Below are 14,704 nucleotides of genomic sequence, written 5' to 3'. Positions count from 1 at the left end.
TTTAGTTAAGTTTAATGAATGGTCAAAAGGCATGAAATGAAAAGTTGCGACTCCCTCAAACATTTGTTATAAAAGGGAGAGAAGAGAACTTCATTTGGGGAGGAAAGGGATAAGGAAGAAAGAAGGGAGCAAAGGAATTAAGAAAGCATTAACGAGAAGAAGATAAGGAAGTGACTCTTTCAAAGGATGAAGGGTTGTGACCCTTTTGAAGGGTGGTAATTGTGAAAGGTTGTGACCAATATGAAGAGGTGTGACTCTCCCTCACATTGGAGGATATAAAGAGAAGTTTTCATTTGAGGAGGACATAAACAAGGGGAGGTCAATTTGGGGAATAATATATTATTCTCAAGGGCAAACAATGAAAAGTGGTGACTCACTTCTTATGAAAGGTGGTGACCCTTCCACCAACAAAGTATAAAGGAGAATTCATTCCAAGCATTGAAGGGGAATTATCAATCAATGGAGGAAATCAATATAATTAACATCAATTCTCCTAAGAAAGCAAAGAATCTTCAACAGTCAAATGCAGATTGAACCATTCAGCAATAGCACTCATCGAAGAGAGCAGCATTCAGCTTTCAAAGAGGGAAACAACATCGAATCGAATCTGTCCAAATTACCACAGCAGACTGAAAATACATAACCTGCAATAATTCTACAAGTATAGTGAGCAAGATTTAGTATCCTCTCAAAAGGGGACATTACAGGTTTTTTTGGGAACTCTTAGCCACTAGGATAGATCACGGTGGTTGCAACAATGAGTTTCTCTCATGCATCCCAGAGGTTGCAGGAGAGAAAGAAAACAAAATGTTGAACTCCACCTTCTCGCAAGAAGAAATCAGACATGCTACATTCCAATAAAACCCGAAAAAATCACCAGGGCTGGATGAGTTCCTGGCTGAATTCTATCAAGTTTGTTGGGCATTTATTGGTGAGGATGTTTGGAGATTAGCAGAGAAGATAAGGAAAAAGAGGAAATTTGTTGAAGATATCAATAATACGATGATTGAATTAAGCCCAAAAAAGGAATGTACTACATTTCCAGATTTTAGGCCGATATCATTATATGATACCATTTACAAAATTGTGGCGAAGGCTCTAGCAAATAGGTTGAAAGGCATATCAGGGACACTCATTTCGGAGTAGAAGAACAGTTTCACTCCAAGGAGGGAGATCATAGACAGCATTATTGTCCCTGCAGAGACTCTACACAGTACACACCATTGTCATGGAAAGGACAAAAGGCATGTTGATTAAACTTGATATAAGTAAGGCATACGATAGGGTACATTGGGATTTTCATATGGCGGTTATGACAAAATTTGGATTCAATAAATTGTGGTTGGAAGTCATATATGCCTGTATTTCTTCCCCTCATTTTTCTATTAGAGTCAATGGGTCATTATGTGGTTTCTTTGAGGCTACCAACAGCCTTCAACAAGGAGATCCATTATCTCCATTCTTGTTTGTCATTATGGTTGAGGCAATGGGCAGATTTTTCAAAAAGTTGGTGGCAGCTAATTTATGGAAAGCTATCAGAGTCACAGAGGAAATTGAGGCAAAAACAAATGTACAATTCTCAGATGACACTATATTATTTGGCGAGGCCACAATAAGAGAGGCCAAAACTATTAAGATGGCTCTGGAAAAATACTCTACAAATTTCAGTCAGATTTTGAATAAAGATAAAACAGAAATTTTCTTCTTTAAAATCAAGAAGGTCATGCAAAGGAGAATTGCCAAATTGCTCAGGTTTTATCTCTACTCTCCTCTCCAAACATTTGGGGGCTCCTTTATTCACGGGGATGTCCAGAATTTACACTGGGAAGACACTCTTAACAACTGCAAAACCAAATCGGCTGCATGGAGAAGCAAGTGATTATCACTGGCTAGAAGGATCCAGATTATTAAATAGGTTCTCTCAACTGTACTGATATATGTGATGTCTTTGCCTAAAATTTACAAATAAAGCCAATGCAGACTTGGGGAGTTATCTGAAAAAGTTTTTATGGTTACAATCTAAGGAGGAAAACAGAATACCATTAATACATTGGGATCAAGCATACCTACCAAAGGAAGATAAGGGAGCATGTTTACATATGATGGAGATGAAAAATTTGGCCCTTGGCACAAAACTAACTTGGAAGATGTACAGAGAACCTGGAATATTATGGTGCAGAATAATGCAGAAATATTTGGATGATATAGATCCATGCACAATTTTAACTATAGCAAACACGCATGGTGGATCAACAGTCTAAAATTTTTTATAGGAGAGCAAGAAAATCATCACAAACCATCTGACTTGGCAAATTTATAATGGCAAGAGAGCAGATTTTTGGTATGACTCCTAAAATGGTCATATAGCCATCAAAGAAGGGTTAGGTCTGATTGAATGGACTGACAACATCATTGAACGGTGTGGTCGATTTGTGGCAATTATGTGAAAAAAGTCGTGGACGGGGTGGGAGAAGCTTATGAATGGATTGATTTCTCTACTCTCCCGATCCCCAATGAAGACAAAAGTATGCTGACAGAGCTACTGAATCAAAGCAAAGTCATGTTATTAAGAGTGAGGATGAGTTGACTTGGAGTGGATCCAAATTGGACAAGCACTCTATCAAAACAGGCTACACAATCTAGAAGGCACAGAGGATGGGCTGGCCAGCAAAATTGTGTTGGCAGAAAGGCATTGTACCAAAGGTGGGCGCCTTCCTTTGGACAGCACTACATAAGAGGATTATGACTGGTGACAGACTAAGCAGACTGGGCTTCTATGGTCTGAACACGTGCCCTGTGTGTCTTAACAATGAAGAATCAATCAATCAATTTATTGTTGAATTGCCCATTTGCTTCTAGTTGTTGGGATTGGCTAATGCAAGTGTTGGGAAGGGAGACTCCGAGGCAAGGGAATTTATTGGAGTTCCTACAAGGCTGGCCAATCAGGAAAAGTATGTGATGGGGGGTAACATTTGGTTGGCGGCTCCCTCAATGTTAGTGTGGCAGGTTTGGAAGGAAATAAACTATAGAGTCTTCCATGAACAGAGCTTGAGCTTAGAGCTAGTCATTGGTAAGATCGAAGAGGGAATATGTGAAGTAGTTAGTGCAAATTGTCAAATTGGGCACAATACCCTATTCACTACATGGGACAATGAGATACAGAAGAAGTGTTGAAAGCTAAGAGTGTCAACAGGAGATATAACAAAATAGACGAAAGAAAAAACGAGATCTAAGTGGAAGGCACCAAGTAAAGGAAAGGTTAACTTGAATTTCAATGGGGTGGCCAACGGCAATCGAGGGTCTGCTAGTGCAGGATGCACTATTAGAGATGAAAATAAAGAGTGCATTTGGGCACTCTCAAGAAGACTGGGGTAACAACTAACAATGAGATCGAAATGGAAGTGTTGGCACGAGGTCTTTGGCTATGTGTGGAGAAAAGTGTTAATTGAAGGTGATTCACAAATCTGTATTAACATGGTAAGCAAAATATTAAATAAGTATTCAAAATTAGAAGTTGAAGATATGGCTGACTAAGATATGGGAATGTTTGGACGAGCTACAAAATTTCTCTATAACGCATGTCTATAGAGAAGCTAACTCAGCAGCAGACTATTTGGCCAACTTCGGTGTTGCCTACGATAACATGGAGGAAATAAGAAATGATCCAAATCGTTGGTAAGAGCTAGAAGGGATCATGACAAGGGACAAGGATTTGATGGGAACTAGGTTTGTCACATATATGACCGAAACATCATATAACAATGACATAAGGATGGATAAATGGTGTGACCTGTATGTTGGTCACGGTTAGTTTTCTCTGAGCATCTTTAATTCAGAAGATCTAATTATCGATCCCCGGACCAAGTCTCTTTAAAGGAATATCATTGTGGGGATCGATAATGTCCAATGTCAGCCTTAGGATCTGATGACTGTATATCAGAAGATCTTATTATCGATCATCGGTCCAAGTCTCTTTAAAGGAATATCTTTGTGGAGATCAAGAGAATGTCCAATGTCAGCCTTAGCATCTGATGACTGTATAGCGATTTATCAATGGGTTTAGGTGGCAATTTAAGAGGCGTCTGATCTGAGGACCAGATAGTCATGAGAAAGCCCTGGGAAATACAACTAAGACTTCTCAGAGGTGGGGAACTTTGGATATACGATGCTGATATAATAAAAATATGAGACGGCAGACTTCATCAGAAGACAGGATAAGTTTTAATGATAAAAGAGTTTAAATATGGGATGGTAGTGCCTAAACAGCATAAACGATGGCATAGCATTTCGGAGCAAAGTATAGATGTGAGGAAGAGACATTCGATCAACAAATCACAAGGCCCTTTAGGTTGCAAGAAGAGAAGGCTAGGGAGTTGGTGTTGAATGTGATCAGGAATCAGCTGTGGAGAGGACATGTCCTTGATGGTATTGTTTATGAGGCATTTTTCACTGCGTTCATCCAAACTCTAGGTGATACATTATGGAGTATTAGATTTGGCCAATTCATAATTGCGAGAGAGAACTGGATTCCAGGCAGAGACATCATATACAACATAAATCTGCAGCCATTATCTGGTGTCTTGTCTGAAATCTTCTATCTAAATGCTAAGGGGAAGAAGTTGAAAATGAGGAAAGCATGGGGGCTGTTCAAAAAGGGTGTGAACCAAAACAATATGGCAGAGATGAGAGCTTTTCTGGAAGAGGATGAGGTTCTTATTTCTCCAGTGCAAATTGTAAGAATGTAGGAAATTAATGCAGGGATATCTTTCATCCTACACCAGCACTGGTGCAGGAGCACCTAGTTTTGACCTAGTTTTGAGTCCAACTTCTTCATTTTGGTGTGTTTGTTCATAGGTTGGTTTGGAGTGGTGAATAAGAGTCTTCTCTTAGGAGTTAGGTCTTAATATGTTTTTGTAATGCTTTGGTAGGTTGAATGTCCTTAGGACAATGCATTTGCTCAATTTTGGCTTGTAAGCCCTTGTAAGCCTAAAATGGCAAAATCTTGCATTTTGTTGACAAATGCCTAGAATAGCCTTGTTTGGCATTGGGACATGTTAATGTAATGGTTGTTAGTCATCCTAGATGGTTTGGAGGAGAAAACAAAGCATGTAAGGCAAAAATGCACTTTTTGGCAAAAGTTGTCAAAGTTGTTTGACAACTTTTTGCAATGTTGAGCGACTTTTTGCATTTTTGTGCAAAGGGTTGGTTAGGGAACCGATGGAGACTTAATTAGGCCAACAATGGCATATAAAAGCTTTGAGAATCAATGTAATGAGGTTGTTGAACGCCTGGAGTTGATTGGAATACATTTTGTGACCATTTTTTGAAGTTTTACATTGCATTTTTCGAGAATTAGAACAGCCATCCGTACTTAATGGATTGATTGCATTGTTGTACCTTGCTTGTTGTTTTGCACATGTTCTTGTAGTGCTCAAGAAGCAATTTAAATAGTTTATTTGTAGGTTTGAATTGAGTTTTCAATTTTGCAAGCTCTCGGCCTGAGTAAGGGTTTGAGAGGCCCAAACATGGTTCCAGCTTGAAGTCCTTTGAGTTCTTCTCAATAGCCCTTGGGACTCGAGCCATGGAAACTTTGTACAGTGTATATAGCTTTTATTTTCCTTTGGAGGTCATTGAAAGGCCAATGAGCATCATTTCCTAGGCGAGCTCAGTCATAGCCTGGTTTGGAAATGAATGAGATTATGTAATCTCTTATTTTTAGTTTAATATAGGGAGCTACCCCCTCTGGTAACAGAACATCTACTTCTTGGCATTTTCTCATCATCAATCTATCTGAGTTCTAGTTGGAAACCAGGTTGACCAGAATATATACTTCAATAAGTCTAGCGATTAGAACTATTTCAATCATATTCAATGAACTAACACTTGGTGAATGCTATTCTGCTAAATATGAAAACCATGATATGATCAACCAAAAGTAATACACTTTGTTCAAGTACGCCTAAAAGAAAATGATAAAAGATTAAATGCAGTAAGTGTTTTCATACATAAGGTTAAATGGAATGTTATCCAATAGATTTCTCCAATACTCTGTCTATTTAACTGTCTAAATCCAAATGTGAAATGGCCAACTAAGAAGATAATTGCTTTTCGTATTCATATTCTCTTCCTCGAACTTAATCATCTCCAGTTTTCCTCAGCATTTGCTATTTGGGGATCTCATTCCCCCTTCTTGGCTATATATACTAGTTTCTTGACTACTTAAATGGATGGTCCCTTCTTGTTTTGTATTTCTTTGCTTTTGTTCTTCCCCTTTGTAAACCTTTCTAGAACTTCTATTGTAAACTGCCGTACTGTTGATTCCCATTGACCCTCTTTTGGTAATCTGTTGATATTAATATGATTTCTTTCTTGCATCCAAACGAAGGAGTAGAAAATGTAATAGGCCTCTTCTCATTCTATACTAAAAATACACAGATTTTAGACAGAAAAGAATTTTTCAGATGCCTGCTTGATTTTAAAGTGCCCCATATAGACAGTTATAAGGTAAAGTGCACCTTACAGGATTTTGCAATCTTATATGAGTTGCCAGCCTTGTCATACAGTTCTGCAGCATCATCATATTTAGAACCAAAAATAGTCCATCCTTGGATCTTTTTATCAGCCTTCTTTTCAAATTCATATCCCTTAGCTTCTTGATCTGCCATCTCCTAAATCCTACAAACAAAAAATAAATGTACTTTGAGAACTGCATCTTTAATCAGACAATACAAATGACTGAAGACTTCAAGCCCTTATGAGATTACAATCTAACACGCAAACTCATTACCAATTTTCATCTCCAAAAGAACAAATCTCTGATAAATAATAACACGAGCGAAAAAAATCTCCACCAACCACAGGACTTGCAAAACATTGAAATGTCAAATTGTAAAATCCAATACAGCAAATGCCAAACTAAATACAAATCTTGATTGCAGAGAAAGAGATTATTTGTGTTCATATGTTTCAAGGAATATGAATGCGAAAGCACCCCCCAATGATGCAGGAGCATCTCAGAGGTTTGGCAATCAGCATCAACCAAAAAAAAAATCTCTTTATTTGCGTTCATGAATAAGGACTTTAGGATCCTATAGTACAAATAATCTTGAAGGACTTTAGGATCCTACAGTACAAATAATCTTGAAGATTTCATTTTTTAACATTTTCAAATATTATTTCTCATGTAATTTGAGGCATCCCACTTGGTGGGAAACTTGGATATTTGCTCTTGCCACTTGCAAATTGATTCTTGGCAAGTTATGAGGCCTCTTCAATGAAAGGGTTACATATGACAGCAACTATGACATGTCATAGCTTAGTTACAAGCAAATGGCATCTTTGACTTGACCAAATTCATCCTTAAGCATCGAATGCTCCAACTGGCTAATTAAGTAAAGTGTAAGAGAGATCAATGAAGAGTGTGACCCCCCTGGCTATTTTTAGCTGATGGATGAGATTCCCTTTGGTGGAAGGGGTTTACACTTTGAAAGTGCATGCAATTTCAAATTTAGTTCCCAACTGGAGAGGAAAATTACAAATAATGCTTGGAAATTGAGGGAGAGCTAGCTTGTAAAGAAAGGATGGGCAGGTAGCAAAGAAAGCAGAATTCTTCTTCTGTTTGCAGGCTGACAAGAAGCTCAATAATGGAGACCAAAGGTTGTCAGCATGTGGTTTTTGTTGGATTTGTTGGAAAATTAGCCTGGTGTTGAACATGTGAAGGCTATTTTGCAGGTTAAAATGACATGTTTACAAAGGAAGACTGTAAAAAATTTCTCAGAATCTTAGGTGCATGTTGTTGAGTAAAACTCTAAAGTGTTGCAGTGAAAATGTTTGTAATGGCTTATGTTATTTGATCACAGAAAAAAAGGTTCTAACATCTTCTTTATGTTCAGTGTTCATAGAAGTAGGTTCTGTTGTAATCTCTAGGGCAGGCTGTCAATTTTTCTGCAGAATCCATAAATGTATGTCTATCTTATGTATTGAATCAAATCAGATCTATTGGTAAGAAAATATTTGTGTCAACATGAATCTGAGTTGTTGCATGTGTTAATATTGGGTTGTTGAATCTTCTGTCTTTGGTGTTGGCTGCAAGGACAAGGTTGCCATTCATCTGTCCCCTATCCTTGACTGTATCAAATGTTATTAGAGCCAGTTCAGTTTCTATGAAAGTGGGTATATGAGCTGTCGGAGCAAGTGTGTCCTAAATTTGGTGTGTGAAGATCCTCCAACAAAAGATTACAAGGTAGAGGGTACAGAGAAGAGAATCAACATTCTCCACCACAGGGATAGCAGGTAGAGGGTGTTTAGAGAATTCATAAGCTTTGTGAATTGGGAAAGAAGCTCAAAAATACTTGTGTTAGCATAAATTTTAGTTGTTGTATGTATTAGTATTGGGATGTTGAATCTCTTGTGGGTGTGTCTTTGGTGTTAGCTAAAAGGACAAAGCTGCCATTCGTTTGGCCCCTACCCTTGACCGAATCAACTCCAAACAGTTTAAAACCAGCATATAAATTACCTTGAAGTACAATTACCTGACTCTGCAAGGAAAACAAAGAAATGTATTGCTAATCCCATGATAGCCCCAACAACTGAACAATTCAAGCAAACAAATAAATAAAACAACTGATTCCAACTTGCTGGTATGGCATATAAAAATATAGGTAATGTATCGGCTCTACCTCGCTGGATATAGCATACCAAACAAACAAGGAAGAGATGCGCCTCAGTCATTGCATCCATAGTATAGGTTACCCAGCAAGGAGTCTCAAGAGAAATTGACAGAATAATAATGAACAATTATTTTTTTTAAACTATGTAAACTGTCTAACATAGGAGAGATGTCATTATATTATAAAAAGAAAAAAAAGAATAGTACAGATGAAATTCGATCATTAACTACTGTTTTATTATTAAAACATGTATCCCTATGTTAACCTTATGCCACAGCAGAAATCCAATCAAGTTACCAAAAACAAGATGAAATCCCGTCTTAAAAAAACCTGATGATGGGAAATTCCAATTGATTGCAGAAGAAAACAAATTCCTCCCATAAAACGATCATTAGATTATTCCTTTTCTTTATTTTTATTTTGACAACCCATTCTCAATTCACTTACAATGCCTGCATAAGGGTTTGCAGATCTAATTTGGACTCTACCAAACGCAATGGCATCTAATTTTTCTGACATGATTGATCAAAAGAAGACCCAAATTGCTTCAACATTTCCCACATTTTGTTCGATCATTCCCTAAACTTATTCGAGTGCCACCATTGCGTGAACACCGATCTCTCGCTTAGTTCGTCTATTTTTCCACAAGTTTTTTTTGGGGAAAAAACTACACATAATTTCTATAATTTCTGTAATCTTATTAAAAGAAACAAAAACTTACTGAACTGATCGATTCGAGCAGATCCCTCGTAATTCCAATAAAAAATATATGCAGATGCAAACGGGCCTACAAAAATTTTTCACAAAATGACGGGAATGTAGGTACGCAAATTTATTTTTTCGTGTGTTCTGTTTGAACTTTGTTTTTTCGTTTTAAATCGAAGGGAAGGGCTGTGGTGGGTTGATCTAGAGATGAACTCCCTGGCATACGACACGTAAGGTTACCATCGAGAAAGTAAAACTTCTTGTTGCTTTCCAGTCGGCTACCGTTGGATGGGCTGATCGGACGGTGGGATAAAATGTCAGACAAAAGGTGGGGCTAACTGCTAATTGAATGAAGTAGACGCGCTTTCGGCGAGCGTGTATTCCAAATTTCCACTGAAATATTTGTACTGATATAATTTATTTTTTTTTGGGGGGGGGGATACAAGTATATTCCTCCAAAATAGCAAGGAATATACGCAAGAACTCAATTTTACATTAATACATCTTGGGTATAATTGAAAAGGAAATATAATTAAAAAATTATTACACTTGGGCAATAATCAGCGTGGATTAAATTGAGCTGGTAATGAGGGTTGAAAAATTAAATGTTAAAGGAGATTAATTGTACTTCATTCACTAATTGAAAAATGATATGAACAAGAGACACAAAGCGTCAAGTTTCTCTAATGTGTGGTAAGTTGGAGTAGATGAAAGTAGAGAGGAAGAGGGAGATAAATAGATAAAATAGATTTATGTAACTTATATGTGTCAGATTCAAGGATACAAGTTTATGGAGACTAAAAAAAGATAAATTATTACATAAGAAATATGTGAATAAATGTGTCATGCCCACAATTTATGCTAGCAAAAGAGAACAGTAATATGAAATATATTGTAACAGTATCACTAACAAAGGATTTCACGTCATGTGGACTACAAGGACCGTAAGGTATCCACAAAATGGATATATATTAAAAATATTGTAGGAAAATTGAAGCAAATACTATTTGTAGATGAAAGCCAAATGAATGTGAAATCATAGGGATGTCCATAAAATGGATATATATTAAAAATATTATAGGAAAATTGAAGCAAATACTATTTGTAGATAAAAGCCAAATGAATGTGAAATCATAGGCTATAATAAGTGTAAGTTATAAAGAGTGGATTTCCTAACAAACTTTTAGAAACTTTCAAGCAAACATATTTGATAGATGCAAAGAAAAAAATCCACAACCTTCATCATGTCCTTATTTTGTATTATTGGAGATTTGGAACAAGGTGTGTACGTCCATCAAAGCATAATATAATATGAAGATGAATTTTCTCAAATGTTATGTTTGCATATACCCCTTTTGAAATCTATGCAAAATGTGGGAGATAAAGAAAGCATTGAACTATTTGACACAATTCCTCAAGATGCTATGATTTAATGGAATGCATTCTAATTAGAAAAGTTACATTATTACCATGATAACAATTTCTTAATTTGTTTGTCTATCATGTTGTAGCCAATTTGAAAACATGTGTGATACATTAATTTCAATGACCACGATGTTTTTTAGTAATTGATCATTTTAGATTTATTTTACAACTTTATAATATTTACCAAAATGATCAATTTTTGATGAAATCATAAAACATACCATCAAAACAAAAAATATCAAAATTACAAACTCTGCTTATTTTTTAAAATAATTAATAATCAAATTTAAATAATTAAATCTATTAATGGTAAATATTATTTCACTTAATGAATAATATTATACTATTGTGAAATAATTTTTCAAATATATTTTTTTTAATTTCAAATTTTATATAAGAAAATCTTAATCCTTAACTCTCCTTTACCTCATAATTTGAACGAATTTTATTTTAATCCAATGACAAAATATATTACATAGGTGTCTAATATATATTAAAAAAATCAATAATAATAACCTTTTGTAAAAAGGCAAATATAGAAAGTACATACGAACTAAGCTATCCAATTATATTATATTCCTCAATAGGACCCAAAAAGTAACTTTTTAACATCATAAATATTACTTAAAAACACAAATTACATTGGCAATATTTAAAAAACAAAGACTAAAATTATATTAAAATATTCAACTCTTAAAATTAAATATTAAAAAAAAAAAAAAAAAAACAATTCAAGTAGCAAGTAATTAGTAAATCTTATTCTAATATTCATTAAAAAAAACATGAAATATTATTTAATCAAAGTGGTGGAGTTTGATACATTTAATTTAAGGGTCAAAATCTCATCTTTGAAATTAATAAAAACTTTAAAAAGTAGAACAACAACATGGTGGGGCCATTCACTAAACCAAAATTAGAAAAAAGTGAAGAGTTAGTTAACACGTTTTGAATAAAAATATAGACTTTATAGCGATGTAGCCTCAATTCCTCTCGTGTGGAGAAAGGATTTAATCATATTTACCCGCTACATTTAATCGGTACATTGAATTCCAAATGAGAAATGTAATTCTCTACCTATATAGAAAATTTGTTTAGGGCTACTTTATTGGATATACAAAAGAGAAAATATTTTAATGCTTTTCCAAACAAAAAAGAGACCTAGTGTTCCCATTCAACGGTGCGCATCAAAATTATTGCCGAGATTTACTCTGCGTGCGAATAAAAATTATGACGGATGACGTATAAGCCTGGCTGCCATTGTATGTTACGCCTCTCGACGTAATTAAATTAATACTAGCAATTGCATCTTAGTGTGCAATGGGTACGTCGAAGAGGTATTGAAATTCAATTAAGAAAAAAATTGGGTTAGTTTTTGCATATATTTGTGTATTACAAGAGGCTAATGGATAGTAAATTTAGCAAAAAATAATAATTTTTGAACAACAAAGGTGTCAATGGATAAGTGATAGTTTCCAATCAACCATGCATCCACTCACATAGATTCAAACATGACTAAAACAAAACCTTTAAATCGGGAAGATAATTAGGTTCCATTATTGAAAGGCTTGTGTTATGTTTGCAATAGGGAGAGATGGAGATGGATATGCTCATGTTATCTTTGCAATAGGGAGAGATGGAGAGAGAGATATGTATAGGAATAGAAAGTGGGAGAGATAGAGGGGGGAAGAGCAATATAGAGGGGTGTAGAGATAAGGATAGAGATAGAGATGTAGGAGAGGGATATGGTGAGGAAAGAGGGATACAAGAGAGAATGAAAGATATAGACATATATAAGAAGTGATGTATAGAGAGAGGGAATGATATAGGAGTAAAGAGAGGTGGAGATATAACAAGATAAAAATAGAGGGAGAGATGGATGAAGAGGTATATGGAGAGAGATAGAGAAGTAAAGAGATACAGATATAAAGGTCTACAAAAGGGTGAGGGAGAGAGAGGGAGAGTGATTGTTGAAATAGACCAAGTCCATTGATCTTGATAAGGCCATTTATTCAAGTGCCCAACATAAAATATCTAAACAAAATTTGAAATATTTTATTATCTAGTTGGGACACATGATAGTTGGATTGAAATAGACTTACTTGTGAGAATTAATTGGCATTCAAAAAAAACATATGAAAATCAAATTAATTAATTAATTAATAAATAACTATAATAAATTTAAAATATTATAAATTAAATACAAAATTATAATACATCAAAATCCAAAAACTAATAGAAATAATAATTTAAACGATAATTATAAATAACCAATTTATTAAATAAATAAAAAGAAAGTAAAACAAAAATTTTAAGTTAATATTAAATTAATAAAAATAAAAGTTAAACATGGGAAAAAGAACAAGAAGGTATATAAAATGTGTCATATTTAGTTAGTGCCTATATTTCCAGCGGTCCCAGTTAGCATTGAGGTAGCGCCATTGGCTGAACTGTGACCGAAGACATTTCATGTTACGAATGCCTTTGGCGAAATATATTTAATGCCCCTCTGTCTAGTCTATACTGACAATTTATTTATTTTTAAAATTATTTTATTGTTTTCTTTGTCATTTCAATGACATGTCATTTATTAAATGTAAAAAAATGAGTTGTTTTTTTTCGAAAATTGAATTTTCTACCTACTATTTTTAATATGCTCCAATGAGAGTAAAGAAAAATGATATTTTTGTAATTACATAAATATAAAATAAATATGAACTATAGACTTGTTTAAAATTCTTAAATTTGATCGGTGAGCTAAAAAAAAAATGACCCAGGTGAATGCATAAGTATCCTGCCTATGGTAAGAACTAATAATAGGTTGAAAAATTAAATGTTAAAGGAGCTTAATTGTAAAGAAGGGTGATACTTCATTCACTAATTGAAGAATGATATTAATAATAGTAGTAACAAGGGACGGAATGCATGAGTTATTTCAATAGTGTGGTTAGTTTAGAGTAGTTAGTTTAGAGTAGATAAAAGTAAAGATGAAGATAGAGGGAAAGAGGAAGAGAGAGAAATAGATGGAGAGATGGAGAGAGGTAGAGGGAGATAGAGATAAAGAGAGAGAGATAGAGATAGACAAAAAGAGATAAACAGATAGGTAAATATATAAGAAGAGGGAGAGATAGAGAGGAAGAGATACATAGATATAGTGGGAGAGGGAGACATAGCAATATATGTGGCACAATGATAGAGATGTGAGGAGATAGATAGAGGAGGAGAGGTAGAGTGAGAGATATAGGTAGAGAGAGAGGAAATGCAATGCGTCAAGAGTGATAACTTCAAATGAACTATGCACCCAATTATAGAGATTCAAACACAACTAAAAGAAAATCTCTAGATCGAAAAGATAATCAAGTCAAGGAAGTGCGAGGGATAGATAGAGGAGGAGAAAGAGAGAGAGAGAGATGGAGAGAGAGAGGGGGGGAGTTTGGGTGTAAGGAGATAGAGATAGAGAGTTCCTAATGGGTCATGGTGCTAAGATCATGGATTTGTGTGTATTTGAACGTAGATATTTTCTATTGACTTTTGGAAGTTTTGAAATGGGTATTTAAACATTTGATCTTCTTTAAATTGGAGGATACTTGATCATTTGAATATTTACAAATTGAAACTAAGTTTGGAGCACTTTTGATCAATATTACCCCATAAAAATAAAAAATATAATGTAGTAAATATAAATATATAGTTAAAGCATGAGAGAAAGTCAACATTTCCCCACAAACATTAAAAATATAACACAATAGTGAATATAAATATATAATTTTATAATATAAATATTATTTTTAAAACATACTTAATAATTTATATTATGTTAATTTAAAATATAATATATAATAATAATTAAGTATGTGAAAGGTGGTGAACATAGGTTATGAGTATTAAAAAACAATTAAAGCTCTGCC

At 34.6% G+C, this 14,704-nt stretch overlaps 1 protein-coding gene across 2 annotated transcripts in view; it reads right to left on the bottom strand.

Moving 5' to 3' along the window:
• LOC131031051 (alpha-soluble NSF attachment protein 2) overlaps nt 1-9,553 on the bottom strand; it is a 31,828-nt gene extending 22,275 nt beyond the window's left edge. Inside the window, exons 1-2 of one of the 2 annotated variants that reach the window (XM_057962065.2) lie at nt 9,396-9,553; nt 6,521-6,675 (exon numbers count right to left, since the gene is read on the bottom strand). In XM_057962065.2, coding sequence (XP_057818048.1) covers nt 6,521-6,665 — 145 coding nt within the window. In that variant the 5' untranslated portion in view covers nt 6,666-6,675; nt 9,396-9,553. Of the gene's footprint in view, nt 1-6,520; nt 6,676-9,390 lie in introns of both variants that reach the window. The other variant, XM_057962064.2, reaches the window with a different exon arrangement.
• Between the last annotated feature and the right edge of the window lie 5,151 nt (nt 9,554-14,704).

The sequence above is a fragment of the Cryptomeria japonica genome, chromosome 5, assembly GCF_030272615.1.
Source record: "Cryptomeria japonica chromosome 5, Sugi_1.0, whole genome shotgun sequence".
Taxonomy (NCBI): domain Eukaryota; kingdom Viridiplantae; phylum Streptophyta; class Pinopsida; order Cupressales; family Cupressaceae; genus Cryptomeria; species Cryptomeria japonica.
This window is presented reverse-complemented; position numbering and strand designations above follow the sequence as displayed.